This window comes from Salvelinus namaycush, chromosome 21 (assembly GCF_016432855.1).
Source record: "Salvelinus namaycush isolate Seneca chromosome 21, SaNama_1.0, whole genome shotgun sequence".
Taxonomy (NCBI): Eukaryota; Metazoa; Chordata; class Actinopteri; order Salmoniformes; family Salmonidae; genus Salvelinus; species Salvelinus namaycush.
Genome location: NC_052327.1, coordinates 8,676,938 through 8,691,390, shown reverse-complemented (window position 1 = coordinate 8,691,390; position 14,453 = coordinate 8,676,938). Strand labels below are relative to the sequence as shown.

The following is a 14,453-nucleotide window of genomic DNA, read 5'->3' as shown; positions in this document are numbered from 1 at the left end:
TATAAACTTCCTGTTTGCCCCCCATTTATTGATAAATCCCCCATCATAGTAATATTGCCTTCATCATATCCCCCCATGATACCTTCCCCATTTCCACCCCCCATGGAATTGAAAACCCCCCACAATTTAAATGAAGCCTTTTTGCAAGGCATTGAAAAACCTCCCTGGTCTTCGTGGTTGAATCTGTGCTTGAAATTCACTACTCGATTGAGGGACCTTACAGATAATTGTATGTGTGGGGTACAGAGATGGGGCAGTCATTCAAAAAATCATGTTAACCACTATTATTGAACACGGAATGAGTCCATGCAACTTATTATGCAATTTGTTAAGCACATTTTACTCCTGAACTTTAGGCTTGCCATAACAAAGGGGTTGAATACTTATTGACTCAAGACATTTCAGCTTTACATTTTTTATTAATTTCTAAAATGTTCTACAAACCAAATTCCACTTTGATATTACGGGTATTGTGTGTAGATCAGTGACAAAGTCTCTATGGAATGAATTTTGAATTCAGGCTTTAACAACAACCTGGAAACGGTAAAGCGGGGTGAATACTTTGAACCAAATACATTTTTACGCATTTTGAAATAAATCTGCTCATTCATCAAGTCTATGTTAGGCTCCAAATATTTTTATTCAGGTGAAGCGAACCCACAAATTTTCTTCAGGAAATATACCTTTTCGAGTTTAGTCATATTTACCTTGGAAGTGTTTACTTTGAGGGCTGACTAGAATCTATTGAGTTGCAATGTCCCATTCATTGGATGCCCAAATCAACTGGAAGTATCTACAAAACAAGTGTTGAAGTCACATAATCCAAAAGGCGACATCTAATCGTTTTTTCCAGAAACTATGATTCGCGATTCACAAATTATTATTCCGATTCACATGAGCAACGGCCCACTCATCTCTCACACATGCAGGTGACGCGCGCAAACAGAGATGCGGTAAAGTGTAATTCCGATCCTCGCTGATATGTTGATTTTTATTTGATTGATAAAATATATATTTTTAAACTGTGCCTAAATAAATTACATGAAAATGTATTTCGTAATTTATGTTAATTACTTTTCCAAAACGTTTAGGATTTCATCATTTCCCCCAACTTTTCTAAGCCTGGAAAATACCATAAAAAAATTCCATGACTTTCCCAGAATTTTTATGACCGTACGAACCCTGATGATGGACTGGGTGGAGGTAGCACTGTGGAACTGGCAGAAGTGTTGGGGATTACGCACACACAAACAGGTGGTTTTGACTAGTACTACAATATTTAAGGGAATGCACACACAGACACTCTTACCCAGAGAGGTAACAAAGTGTTCATGGGCACACAGGGTCTTCATGCAGCGCTTGTTCTTGTAGTCCCAGATCCTCAGAGTCTTATCATCAGCACAGCTCACTATGAACCTGCCTCCAGGGTGCACCAACACACCACGCACCCAGTTATCATGACCCACCTAGAGAGAACACACAACCAACCTGAGAAACAAACCCACTTTGGACATCCACACATACCCAGTTATCATGACCAATCGTGCTACCTGAGGGGAAGGTAACGAACAAAATCCTATTTCCCTTAACCCTAAAATAGCCTTTTTACAAATGAGGACCAGCAAAATGTCCTCACTTCTCTAACTTTGTTGGTTTACTATTCTTGAGGACTTCTGGTACTCACAAGTATAGTAAAACGTGCACACACACACACTCACCAGAGTCATAAGGCACATGCCAGTGCTGATGTCCCACATCTTGATGGTCTTATCTCTAGAGCCAGAGATAAGGAATGGGCCGGGCTTCCCACTCTTCTTACTCTACAGAGAGTGGGGGGGGGGGGGGGGGGGGGTGAAAATATGCTTATAAGCGTGAACAAAAAACAAGTTGTATTGCCGAAACACGTGTCATCATTTCAAAATACCTCACATCGTATAGAGGTTCTCCTCACCTCTGAGCCAGTAGCCTCCAGGATAGTGGGGTGAGCGGTATCGGGGGCCCAGGCAATACACTCCACCACGTGTTCGTGCTCCCGCAGCTCAGCCTTACACTCCTTGGAGGTGGCCACCCACACACGCACCGTCTGGTCGTTGGAACAGCTGGCGATAAGAGAACCATCCTGGTTGGGCCGGACCATCCTCACCCATTCCCTGTGGCCTGTAAATGTCTTCACACAATACCTAGAGAAAGAAACCGACACGCCCAAGTTACACACACAAAAGTATGTGGACATCCCTTCAAATGAGTGGATTCGGCTATTATTTCAGCCACACCCGTTACTGAGAGGTGTGTAAATCGAGGAAAATCGTCTGTCCCCAGTTGCAACACACACTACAGAGTTCCAAACTGCCGCTGAAAGCAACGTCAATACAAGACCTGTTCGTCGTGAGCTTCATGAAATGGGTTTCCATGGCCGAGCAGCCGCACACAAGCCTAAGATCACCATGCGCAATGCCAAGTGTCGGCTGGAGTGGTGCAAAGCTCGCCGCCAATGGACTCTGGAGTGATGAATCACGCTTCACCATCTCGCAGTCAAATCTGGTTTTGGCAGATGCTAGGAGTACGCTACCTGGCCCAATGTATAGTGCCAACTGTAAAGTTTGGTGGAGGAGGAATAATGGTCTGGGGCTGGATTTCATGGTTTGGGCTAGGCCCCTTAGTTCCAGTGAAGGGAAACCTTAATACTACAGCATACGCAATTCTGTGCTTCCAACTTTGTGACAACAATTTGAGGAAGGCCCTTTCCTGTTTCAGCATGACAATGCCCCGTGCATAAAGCGAGGTCCATACAGAAATGTTTGTAGAGATCGGCGTGGAAGAACTTGACAGGCCTGTACAAAGCCCTGACAACTCCATTGAAGCAAAGGGGGGACCAACTCCAAATTAATGCCCATGATTTTGGAATGAGATGTTAACTTCTTATGGCTGCAGCCCGGCGTCGGTACACTTATGACAACAGCCACTTCAAGTGCAGGGCGCGAAATTCAAAAGATATTTATTTTAAATATTTAACTTTCACACATTAACAAGTCCAATACAGCATATGAAAGGTACACATCTTGTGAATCCAGCCAACATGTCCGATTTTTAAAATGTTTTACAGGGAAGACACAATATGTAAATCTATTAGCTAACCACGTTAGCAAAAGACACCACTTTTTTTACTCCACCAGTTTTTTACTCCATCAGTAGCTATCACAAATTCGACCAAATAAAGATATAAATAGCCACTAACCAAGAAACAACTTCATCAGATGACAGTCTGATAACATATTTATTGTATAGCATATGTTTTGTTCGAAAAATTTGCATATTTCAGGTATAAATCATAGTTTACATTGCAGCTACAATCAGAAATTGCACCGAAAGCAGCCATAATAATTACAGGCACCAACGTCAAATACCTAATTACTCATCATAAAACATTTCTGAAAAATACATAGTGTACAGCAAATGAAAGACAGGCATCTTGTGATTCCAACCAATATTTCCGATTTATTAAGTGTTTTACAGCGAAAACAAAATGTAGCGTTATATTAGCTTACCACAATAGCCAGAAACACTTGGGCGCCGACAACTAGTTCACGTCTACGACAGATATATGAAATAGCATCATAAAATGTTTCTTACTTTTGCTGATCTTCCATCAGAATGTTGGACAAGGTGTCCTTTGTCCAGAACAATCGTTGTTTGGATTTAGAACGGCAACTTTCCCTCTTCATTTAGCAAGCACACTAGCCAAGTGGCACGACGCTCTCCATGTCAACAAACGGAAGAGAACGGAACACGGCAAAACTCCCGAAAAATTTTCAATAATCTGATGAAACTATATTGAAAATACATACTTTACGATGATATGGTGACATGTATCAAATAAAATCAAAGCCGGAGATAGTAGTCGCCTATAACGGCAGCTAAACAAAAGGCAATCCCACTGTCCACCTCGCGCTCTTCAGAGTACCGAAAATGGGGGACACGTCATTCCAAGATGATGTGTTCCATCTCAGACCAAGATAATCACCTCATTTCTTCTCTCACAGCCTCTTGACACCCAGGGGAAGGTGTATGACATGCATGTATACTAATAGGTCTCGTGCCCATTTATAGGCAGGAAGAAGAACAGAGCCTCGATTTCAGACTTTCCACTTCCTGGTCAGGAAGTGTGCTGCAGAATGAGTTCTGTTTCACTCAGAGAAATAATTCAAACGGTTTTAGAAACTAGAGAGTGTTTTCTATCCAATAGTAATAATAATATGCATATTGTACGAGCAAGAATTGAGTACGAGGCCGTTTGAAATGGGCACCTTTTATCTGGCTACTCAATACTGCCCCTTGCAGCCCAAACAGGTTAAACGAGCAGGTGTCCACATACTTTTGGTCGTGTAGCATAGCTAGACACACACACCTCTCCAGCAAAACCGGAATACTGGACACCAGAACGTGTCAGTCTGTGTATACGTTCAAACATCCCTTCACTGGACTAATATAACAAGAGATACAGTATTTCAGCAGCTGATAAGTGTGTGTGTCTCACCCAGTGGCCACCTCCCACATCTTGATGGTCTTGTCTCTGGAGGCGGAGACTATGTGGTCTCCATTGGGCATGATGGCTACAGACGACACGTTGTGGTCATGACCTGAAACAGACAGAACAGGAAAGTGACATCAGTAAGGCTAATACAATTTTGTACATTTATTTTTTTATACCACTTTACAATACCTAGTACACCACAGTAATTACATTGTAGTAACCAAAGATAGAAATAGAATGATTCTATGGCAGTAATCACATAAGTACACTGTTGAAGTGTAGGTAGGTGCACATTGGGTAATAGTGCTTGTTTGCTGTTATACCACTTGGAGGAACACATAGCCACCCCCCCCCCCCCAAGACCCTCACCATGCATAGTGCGGATGCACTCAAAGCCCTGGAAGTCCCACAGCTTTATGGTCATGTCTGCAGAGCAGGAGGCCAGCAGCTTGCCCGTCTGGTCAAAGGAGATGTCCTGGACAGAATCTGTATGGCCCTTCAGTGTCCGCTCAAAGTCCCCTGCCTCATAGTCCCACACCTAGAGAGAGACACACAAACGCATAGTCAGTTGAAACATTTTTCAACATGACAGGGCAACAAACTTCTTCTGGGTCAATGCACAAGTGAGTGAGTGCGACAAGAGAAATAAAAGAGAAAGAAGAGAGAGAGCAAGAAGGAAAGAGAGAAAGAAGTTGAGAGAGCAGGATGAGATTCACATGTATCCCAGGGTGCAGTGCTCCATGCTCTGCCAGCGTTGTCCCGGTTACCAGAGCATCACCCCATCTCGACAGTGACAAAGCAGAAAAGATAAGGAGAGAGAGAGAGAGAGAATGAGAAGAGCGAGAGAGAGGGGGGAGAAGGGAGCGAGTGAAAAGGAGAGCAATAGAGCAGGAGGAGAGAGGAAGAGTAGAGATAAAGACAGAGTAGAAGAGAGAATATCGAGAAGATGAAGGGGAGGTATAGCAGCTATAGCAGCAGCAGAGATATCTAATGTGACAGTCACTGACGTACAGTTGCGGACAAATGTATTGGCACCCTTGCACTTTCCTTAGATGATTCTCTATAAAGAAGTTGAAACTGAAAAAAAAAAAAATGGTCTCCAGACCTTGTTATGGATTTTCAATATTGCAGAACAAATACATTTTTTATAAAACGTAAGTTTGCAATTTTAATTTTAAAAACGAACACAAATGGCTTGGACAAGGTTATTGGCACCCCAGAGCTAGTACCTGGTTTCACAGCCTATGGCCAAGATAACTGCAGGCAAACACTTCTTGTAGCCTTCAATGAGCTTTGCTGCACCTTTCTACTGGCAATTTGGCCCACTCTTCAGCAGCACACTGCACTAATTCTTCACTGTTTGAGGGGTGCCCTCCACCAACTGCTGTTGTCCGATCTCGCCATAGGTTTTTGGATGTGATTCTGAGCTGGACTCTTGGCTGGCCACTCCAGAACAATCCAGTGTTTCTTCTTAAACCATTCTTGGGTGCTTTTTGATGTGTGTTTGGGGTAGTTGTCCTGCTGGAACACCCACAACCTCCAATGGAGACACAGTTTTTGGACACTGGGTTGAACATTGGACTCCAAAAGATCTGATCATCTCCTCATTTTATGATGCCCTGTGCCACGTTTAAGGCCTCCAGTATGAGAGGTGGCAAAAGCAACCCCACAGCATTATCAAACCTCCGTGTTTGATTGTACGGAGGGCGTTCTTTTCATTGAATGATTCATTTAGTCGTCAGTAAACACAGTGCTGTACTACCTAAGAGCTAACATGTTGTTTTATTGGGTCACAGAACGTTTCCCCCGGATTTAGGGTGCTTTTTGAGAAGTTCAATAAAATCAGGCTCTCTTGTGTGCCCCTCAACAGTGGTGTCCTCCTATGTTTACCAATGGTTTTATCCTTGTCTTTATTTTCTAAATTACATTTGTAAACTTAAGTTTACAACATTTTAAATTGGTTCTGCAATGTTGAAAATCCAACAAGGTGCGGAGAGCAATTATTATTTCAATTACAACTTATTTTAGAAGAAAGAGGGAATTATTTAAGAAAAGCGCAAGGGTGCCAATCTATTTGGCCGCAACTGTATATGTGCTAGATAAAATAAACTTGTACACATTTACTTTAAACCAAGATCTTAGAAAATGATTGACACATACAGACCTTGATGGTGGCGTCCTCAGAAGCAGTGACCATGACGGAGAAGACAGGGTGGAAGATGACCCGTGTGACGGGGGAGCGGTGGCCGCTCAGGGCGTATCTCTCTGGGGGACGGGGGATCCACTCCTTAGGGTCCCTCTTCTGGGCCACCGGACCCCCTAGAGTCATCTCCTCCTTAGCCTCGTTCAGCTTCGACTCCAGCTCCATCACCTGGGGGAGAGAGGACGGGAGAGGGTGAAGAGGAGAGAGGGATGGGAGAAAGGTGCGAGAGAAGGTAGGGGAGTGAAGGGAGAGAGAAGATAAAGGTGTGGAAAAGATGACAACGAGAGAGTAGAAGACGTGATAGTTCAGTTGGTTGTTTATGGTTCTCCAACACAGAGTTATTTCACTCATACTCCAGATACGTTTTTATTGAGCCTTTATTTAACCAGAGGTCACACTGAGAACTACATCTATTGTACAAGTGAGCCCTGGCCAAGAAAGCATCCTATATATAGTAAACACAAGAGACGACACAAAATAAAAAATTTAAAAAACTGTTAAAATGGTGCAACATGCATAAGAGCATGCTTAAAAACCATCTGCAATTCCAATATGGGATGGAAAATCAAACACACACCAAATACCATAATACCTCAAACGTGACGTCAACACTCACCTTCTTCTGTAATCTGATGACAGAGGTCCATTTCTTTTCCAAAAGACCAGCGTACTTCTTATCCAACTCCTCATTCTGTGGTAGAGAGGGAGGGGAGACCGAAATGGAAAAATGAGAGCGTGATCTCTAGGTTTCAAATAATTGCAAGGAAATCAAAGAATAGGTTAGTGTGGTAGTTTTGGGGCAAGTTAGTGTGTGCGTGCTCTTACCATATCTAACTCAGTCTCTTTCTTGAAGGTGGAATAGGCCTCTTCATAGCCGTTTGAGCGGAGGTAGTCTCCTATCGCTCGGTTTCTGAGAAAGAGAGAGGAGATAATAAAGAGAGCACAAAACACAACTGTCAATATGCACATTATATTCCAAGGTCTTCATAATCATGCTGGGTATGTGACAAAATCTCACATCCAGTTTTAACCCGAGCATGTTTCATTCAGTCAGTGTTCTGACTGCAGGTAGTTACCATTCCTCCTTGAACACTATCAGACAAGTGTGTGTGTCCAGTGAAATGTGTCCTCTAGGAAAACAATGCTGAAGAATTAATCACAGCCAGAGTGTTTCTGGTGGTCATGGAAACATGACGACTGCTGGAGGGATGGAACACTCAGAAGAAGCAGATCAACAGCGCACACACAGGTTCCGTTCTCTGACGTGGGCTAAATGTTTTATGAGCAGCAGCTCTAGGTTTAGGCGGTGACGTCAGCACTCCTCAAGTGGCTGCTGGATCAGTGTAACCTGTGTGTGTGAGTGTGTGTTCAAGTATGTGTGCGGCTGGGTACACTTTCCTTCAGAGAGAATGTGGTGTGGGTCTATGAGGTCAACCTTTGGCCCAGTGTGCCATCAGAGAGCAGTGTGTTTCTACAGGCTGGTACTACAGAGACACACGACTAAAACCCAGAAGCGCCTGGCACTTACAACCATACCCCGTTCAAAGGCACTTAAATCTTTAGTATTGCCCATTCACCCTCTGAATGGCACACATACACAATCCATGTCTCAATTGTCTCCAGGCTTAAAAATCTTTCTTTAACACTAGAACCGCCATAGGCCAACGGCCACTGACATTTGATTTTGTAAATGTAAAAAAAGATTTTACATTGCTCATTTGTCAGAATTTTGAAATCCCAAACAGAAAAGCATTTAGAAATTGACAGTTTTTCCTCCCCTCAGACCTATTGCCAACTTAACCCGCCAAGACAACGTGCTGTAGGACGTTGGTACACAGCCAGGCGTTAATGAGTCTCTCTCGCCCTCTCCTCACTGAATGAATGAATGGGTGAAAATTGTGCACATTACTTCACAATTGAATTTAAAATTAGGCCTAACTGATATGAGGTTGACTTAATTCAGAAAGACAATACTGTAATGATTCGCATATTCATCAGCTTTGTCACTCATGTCTATAGCAAATCATTTGACCGTACGCCTTGTGGGTTGATGTCATTTTCTTATACATTTTACTTTGTAAAATGAAACTGTGACGGGACTGTTTTACTTACTATAACGTTATTACTGATCAAATTGATTGTAAAGGGAAATGAAAACATGATAGGTGTTTCAGTAGGCCTTTAGAATAATGCAAAACTTATCCTCGACTCTATCCGAGCGAAGGGAAGCAAACGATGCCAGCCCACTAAATGGATGACGAATGGGCGATAATTGTGCACGTTACTTCACAATCAAATTTAAAATGAGGCCTAACTGAATTGAAGAGGGTGAAGAGGTTGATTTAATTTAGAACAATCGTGTAATGATGCGGATTTATCATCGTTGGCGTTCATCTTAATATCACAACCGACTTGGGGGTTGATGCATTCTCTTTTACGCTTTACTTTGTAAAAATAAGTTGATACGGGGCTGTTTTATTTACTATAATGCTAAGACTAAATGAAATTTATTGTAAGGGAAACGAAAACATGCTACATGTTGCATTAGACCTTTAGAATAATGCAAGACATATCCTTGACTCTATCCAAGTTGATGACCAAGGAGAAACAAAACGATGCCAGTCAGCCTGCACAGCAAAACTACACCTAAACTATACAAAAACGAATTTCATAAATAAGAGTTAGCCTATAGGCAAGACTAAATTGACAGTCTGATGAGTGGCAGTATTATCAGTTGTCAAATTGGACATGAAGAGATGGGCGCATCTTGTAATTGACAGACAGGAAAAGGAGCATCACTTTATAAAATCCTCCATCAGTGTCACATGCAAGTAAAATAGTTTGATTTCTTTATAGTATCAGAATGAGCATGTTCTGCAGTTTAAGACACTTAACTTGGTCAATAACAGCGCATTCTGAAAGTATTCAGACCCCTTGACTTGTTATTCAGTCATATTCAGAGATGGAAACTTTCAGTGGGAATTAACGGGAATATACAGTTGAAGTCGGAAGTTTAAATGTATTTGGCTACGGTCTATGTAAACTCGGATTTTCACAATTCCTGACATTTAATCCTAGTAAAAATTAGGATCACCAGTTAGGATCACCACTTTATTTTAAGAATGTGAAATGTCAGAATAATAGTAGAGAGAATTATTTATTTATGCTTTTATTTCTTTCATCACATTCCCAGTGGGTCAGAAGTATACATACACTCAATTAGTATTCAGTAGCATTGCCTTAAAATTGTTTAACTTGGGTCAAACGTTGCGGGTAGCCTTCCACAATAAGTTGGGTGAATTTTGGCCCATTCCTCCTGACAGAGCTGGTGTAACTGAGTCAGGTTTGTAGGCCTCCTTGCTCGCACAGCCTTTTTCAGTTCTACCCACAAGTTTTCTATAGGTTTAAGGTCAGGGCTTTGAGATGACCACTCCAATACCTTGACTTTGTTGTCTTTAAGCCATTGTGCCACAACTTTGGAAGTATGCTTGGGGTCATTGTCCATTTGGAAGACCCATTTGCGACCAAACTTATTTCTCTCAAATTTTGTGCACAAAAGTGTTTACATCCCAGTTAGTGAGCATTTCTCCTTTGCCAAGATAATCCATCCACCTGACAGGTGTGGCATATCAAGAAGCTGATTAAACAGCATGATCGTTACACAGGTGCACCTTGTGCTGAGGACAATAAAAGGCCATTTAAAATGTGCAGTTTTGTCACACAACACATTGCCACTGAAGTTTTGAGGGAGCGTGCAATTGGCATGCTGACTGCAGAAATGTGCACCAGAGCTGTTTCAATTACCTTGCATGTTCAGTTCTCTACCATAAGCTGCCTCCAATGTCGTTTTAGAGAATTTGGCAGTACGTCCAACCGGCCTCACAACCGCAGAACACGTGTAACCACACCAGCCCAGGACCTTCATATCTGCCTTCTTCACCTGTGGGATAATCTGAGACCAACCAGCCACCCAGACAGCTTTTGAAACTGAGGAGTATTTCTGTCTGAAATTAAGCCCTTTTTGGGGGGGAAACATTCTGATTGGCTGGGCCAGGCTCCCCAATGGGTGGGCATAGCTTCAGGCCCACCCATGCCTGAGCTCCTGCCCAGTCATGTGAAATCCATAGATTAGGGCCTAATGAATTTTAAAATGATTGATTTCCGCATATGAACTGTAACTCAGTAAAATTGTTGCATGTTGCGTTTATAATTTTTGTTCATTAACAGAAATGATTCAAATTCATTGCCATACCTTTTCAAAAACTTTTTGGAACTTTTATCATTTAAAAGTATTCCAAGTGCTAGGTTCTTATTTTTCAGAGTAAATAACTCACGGACACTAGAGAAGCTTAACCAAGTTTAATTCTTCCCAGAGGGTCGTTACAGCTGTATTCAGACAACAAAACATTTCTCACCATCACACTTTGGACACTCCTCCTCTCCAATCCTTACATCTTACGGTTCCACAGGAAGAGGGTAACAGGATACTAAACCCTTATTACTCCCTTCAGGGGATCTGACCTGACCTCAACCCCTCCTTCACCTAATCCACAGATGTCCATCTGCTTCCCCTATAGCAATCCTGTGATCTCCTCCCTTCCACCCAGCACATTCCACAGCCACTCTGTCTTTCTACAGATCTCACTCCTTTATATACTCTGCGTCTGATCTATCATGTCTTTAATATCTCAATGTTCAATTTTAGAATCCAACACAAGCCTGGAAAACAAGTCATTTTCCATGACGTATCCAGGATTTATGACCGTACAAACCATGTACAGATTACACACACTAGACATTCCCCCCTGCATAGTGAACTGTAGAGTAGGGCCTCACTGCGTAGAGATTTCCTGTCAATCTATTTTTATCAAAACAAACGCAGGGCTAATCTACAAGTGTCGTGTGTGTGTGTACTCACAGCTCATCTCGTTGTCTCTGTGACAGCACCATGGTGGCTGTAGTGGCTGATCTCGCCCTCTGGACTAGGGGTGAAGGGGGGTCCTCAGGTCAGTTGCTCAGTCCTCAGAGACTACAACTGGTACTCCAAACAGAGGGGCGGATACAAGGGCGAGAATGAGGGGAGAGAGGAAAACAAAGAGGTGGAGGGAGAAGGAAAGATTAAATTAGTTTATGGTTATTGACAGAAAAATTAGATTGTACCGCGTTGATTACTAAACACAATGATATCTGCCATTCTGCCTAATGGCAAGGCTCACTTCTCTCATTCTGGCCTCTGACAGGTGTGGAACATATTTTGGCTAATAGTACGGCATATTGATAGGGTAGCCTAATCTACTAATAAACAGAAACAAATCCAACAGCCATTTGTGGTTCTGCAGCAAAGCATGTACTTCCTGAGCCATAAGACTGCTAGTAGCTGGGGTGACAGTGGCTTTAAGCTGCTTATTGGCTAGCCCACGAAGAGTCTGTCTGTGTGTGTGTGTGTGTGTACACATGCTTACAAGTGTATGTGGGTGTGCCATCCTTTTTGTAGAACTGTTTGTATGCGTGGGATCCGTGTGTGTGTGTGTGCCAGAGACTAGTCGTCCAGACAGCTGACAGTGCAGGACTGAGGAGTATCGCTGGGAATTGCCAGACCTCATGATACGATATTATCACAATACTTACAGTATGTGCCGATACGATATGTATCACGATTCTATTGCGATGTGAAACTGCAATTAATGCGATTTGATGTTCCAAAAAATGTGATGCTCCAGAGTTTTATGTTAAGTTTACTGTTCCGATATTGTATATTCTGTATGAGATCTATGTGAACTTGTGTCTGTATTCTGTTGGTTTATTGCTGGCAGCACCTTTCTCACGAATGCAAATTCCAGACATGTGTAAATAAATGTACAGTACCAGTCAAAAGCTCAGACACACCTACTCATTCAAGGGTTTTTCTTAAATGTTTAATATTTTCTAAATTGTAGAATAATAGTGAAGACATCAAAACTATAAACACATGGAATCATGTAGTAACCAAAAAAGTGTTAAACAAATCTAAATATATTGGAGATTCTTCAAAGTAGCCACCCTTTGTCTTGATGACAGCTTTGCACACCTGGAATGCACACCTGGAATGCATTTCAATTAACACGTGTGACTCATTAAAAGTGAATTTGTGGAATTTATTTCCTTCTTAATCCGTTTGAGCCAATCAGTTATGTTGTGACAGGGTAGGGGTGGTATACAGAAAATGGTCTTTTACCAAATAGGGCTAAGCCCATATTATGGCAAGAATAGCTCAAATAAGCAAAGAGAAACGACAGTCCATTCTCCCAGCTGACAGATCCACAAAAAGAATGAGACAGACAGGGTCTAAGTAAAGACCACAACCAGAAAAGGCCACAGGGATTCACACAGGTGGAATACGGTTTGTTTGTCTGTCGTCTCATGTTGAGACACCGAACCACCAGAATAAACTATGCCATCAAGTCATTCATTCTGAGAAACAAACTGTGTAGTCGACCTACCAAAAGCCATCGTGGGCTGGCTTGTTAATCACCAGTCTCACAGGACCTGTTAGAAGAGGGGACTGAGGAGAAAGGAGGGGACAAGGGAAAGGTGAGAAGGCAGGCAGGAAGGCTCCGGGCAGCACTGACTGTCCAGCTCATAAATAGGCCGCTAACCAAATTAGCCTGACCTCTCACATATGACATTGTCACCAAGCCTATGCCAGCTCTGACACCTGCAAGAGACAACTCAGCTCTACCAGGACTGGTATGTGTGTGTGTGTGTAGGTGTGCATGTGTGGTTGAGTGACAAGTGGGAGTACTCACACGTGTTTTGTGGACAAGAAAGTTGAATTATAACGTTAACAAACTGTTAAAGGTGCAATGTTTTTGAGAAACAGGCATGACTTTCATGATCAATACCCTTCAATCAAAATATCACTCTTTCAATGTTGAGTCAATCAAAATATTACTAAGTGAGCAATAGAGTTCAAAGTCCCATGCACTACCCTTATCACACTGGAAGTAAATCTGTGTACACGTGTGAATAACTTTCCCTGCAGTCCAATCCCTTTACAGTCAAACGTTCAGTGCAACAAAAGTTGACATATCATTTCAAGGTAGGACTTGGCCAGTTGTTTGCCTTCTGTCCATCTGATTCTCTCTGTGTACTAGCCAGGTTTTTGTCCTAGCACTACACAGCTGATTCAAATAGCCAACTCATCATCAAGCTTTGATTATTTGAATGTTTGGCTATAAAAAAGGCCCACCACCAGGCTCCATTCATTTAGAGCCCCCGGTCAGGTAGTCAGTAACAGCCTTTAAAACTGTAGAGACAGCACTGTCTTGTCACACATTTCCCAAACCAAATCCCTCTTCTCTCATCTCCCAGCTTAAAAAGCTATGAGAAGCCATAATGGATCATGAGGTGAATCCAGACATAGCAAAAATAGGGCGAGTCAGTGTACAATAGGATCTAGTCAGTGTGTACACTGCATCTCGTGTGTGTTTGAGTGTGTGTTTCTTAAAAGACCGGCACCTGCATGTTGAGAGAGCTAGGAAACCATGTGAGATGAGAATGAGGGTGACATCTCGTATAAAGTGAGTGATATGTGGACAGAGAGAGTTATTGTTTGGTTTTAAAAACACACAGGGTTTCCGTTAACTGGTAATTGCCGGCTTTTGGCCAATCAAATAAATTAAAAGTCGATAAATAAAAATGTAGCCAGACAAATGTTCCGGGCTTCAGCACCACTCTCAC

General features: G+C 42.4%; 1 protein-coding gene across 2 annotated transcripts in view; it reads right to left on the bottom strand.

The window, feature by feature from the left end:
- LOC120066051 (lissencephaly-1 homolog B-like) overlaps nucleotides 1–14,453 on the bottom strand; it is a 36,539-nt gene that overhangs the window by 5,005 nt on the left and 17,081 nt on the right. For both annotated transcript variants that reach the window (XM_039017129.1, XM_039017131.1), the window contains exons 2-10: nucleotides 11,653–11,769; nucleotides 7,560–7,644; nucleotides 7,351–7,425; nucleotides 6,696–6,902; nucleotides 4,901–5,069; nucleotides 4,535–4,637; nucleotides 1,952–2,180; nucleotides 1,719–1,820; nucleotides 1,310–1,466 (exon numbers count right to left, since the gene is read on the bottom strand). In XM_039017129.1, the coding sequence (XP_038873057.1) occupies nucleotides 1,310–1,466; nucleotides 1,719–1,820; nucleotides 1,952–2,180; nucleotides 4,535–4,637; nucleotides 4,901–5,069; nucleotides 6,696–6,902; nucleotides 7,351–7,425; nucleotides 7,560–7,644; nucleotides 11,653–11,684 (1,159 nt within the window). In that variant the 5' untranslated portion in view covers nucleotides 11,685–11,769. The remainder of the gene's footprint in view (nucleotides 1–1,309; nucleotides 1,467–1,718; nucleotides 1,821–1,951; nucleotides 2,181–4,534; nucleotides 4,638–4,900; nucleotides 5,070–6,695; nucleotides 6,903–7,350; nucleotides 7,426–7,559; nucleotides 7,645–11,652; nucleotides 11,770–14,453) is intronic.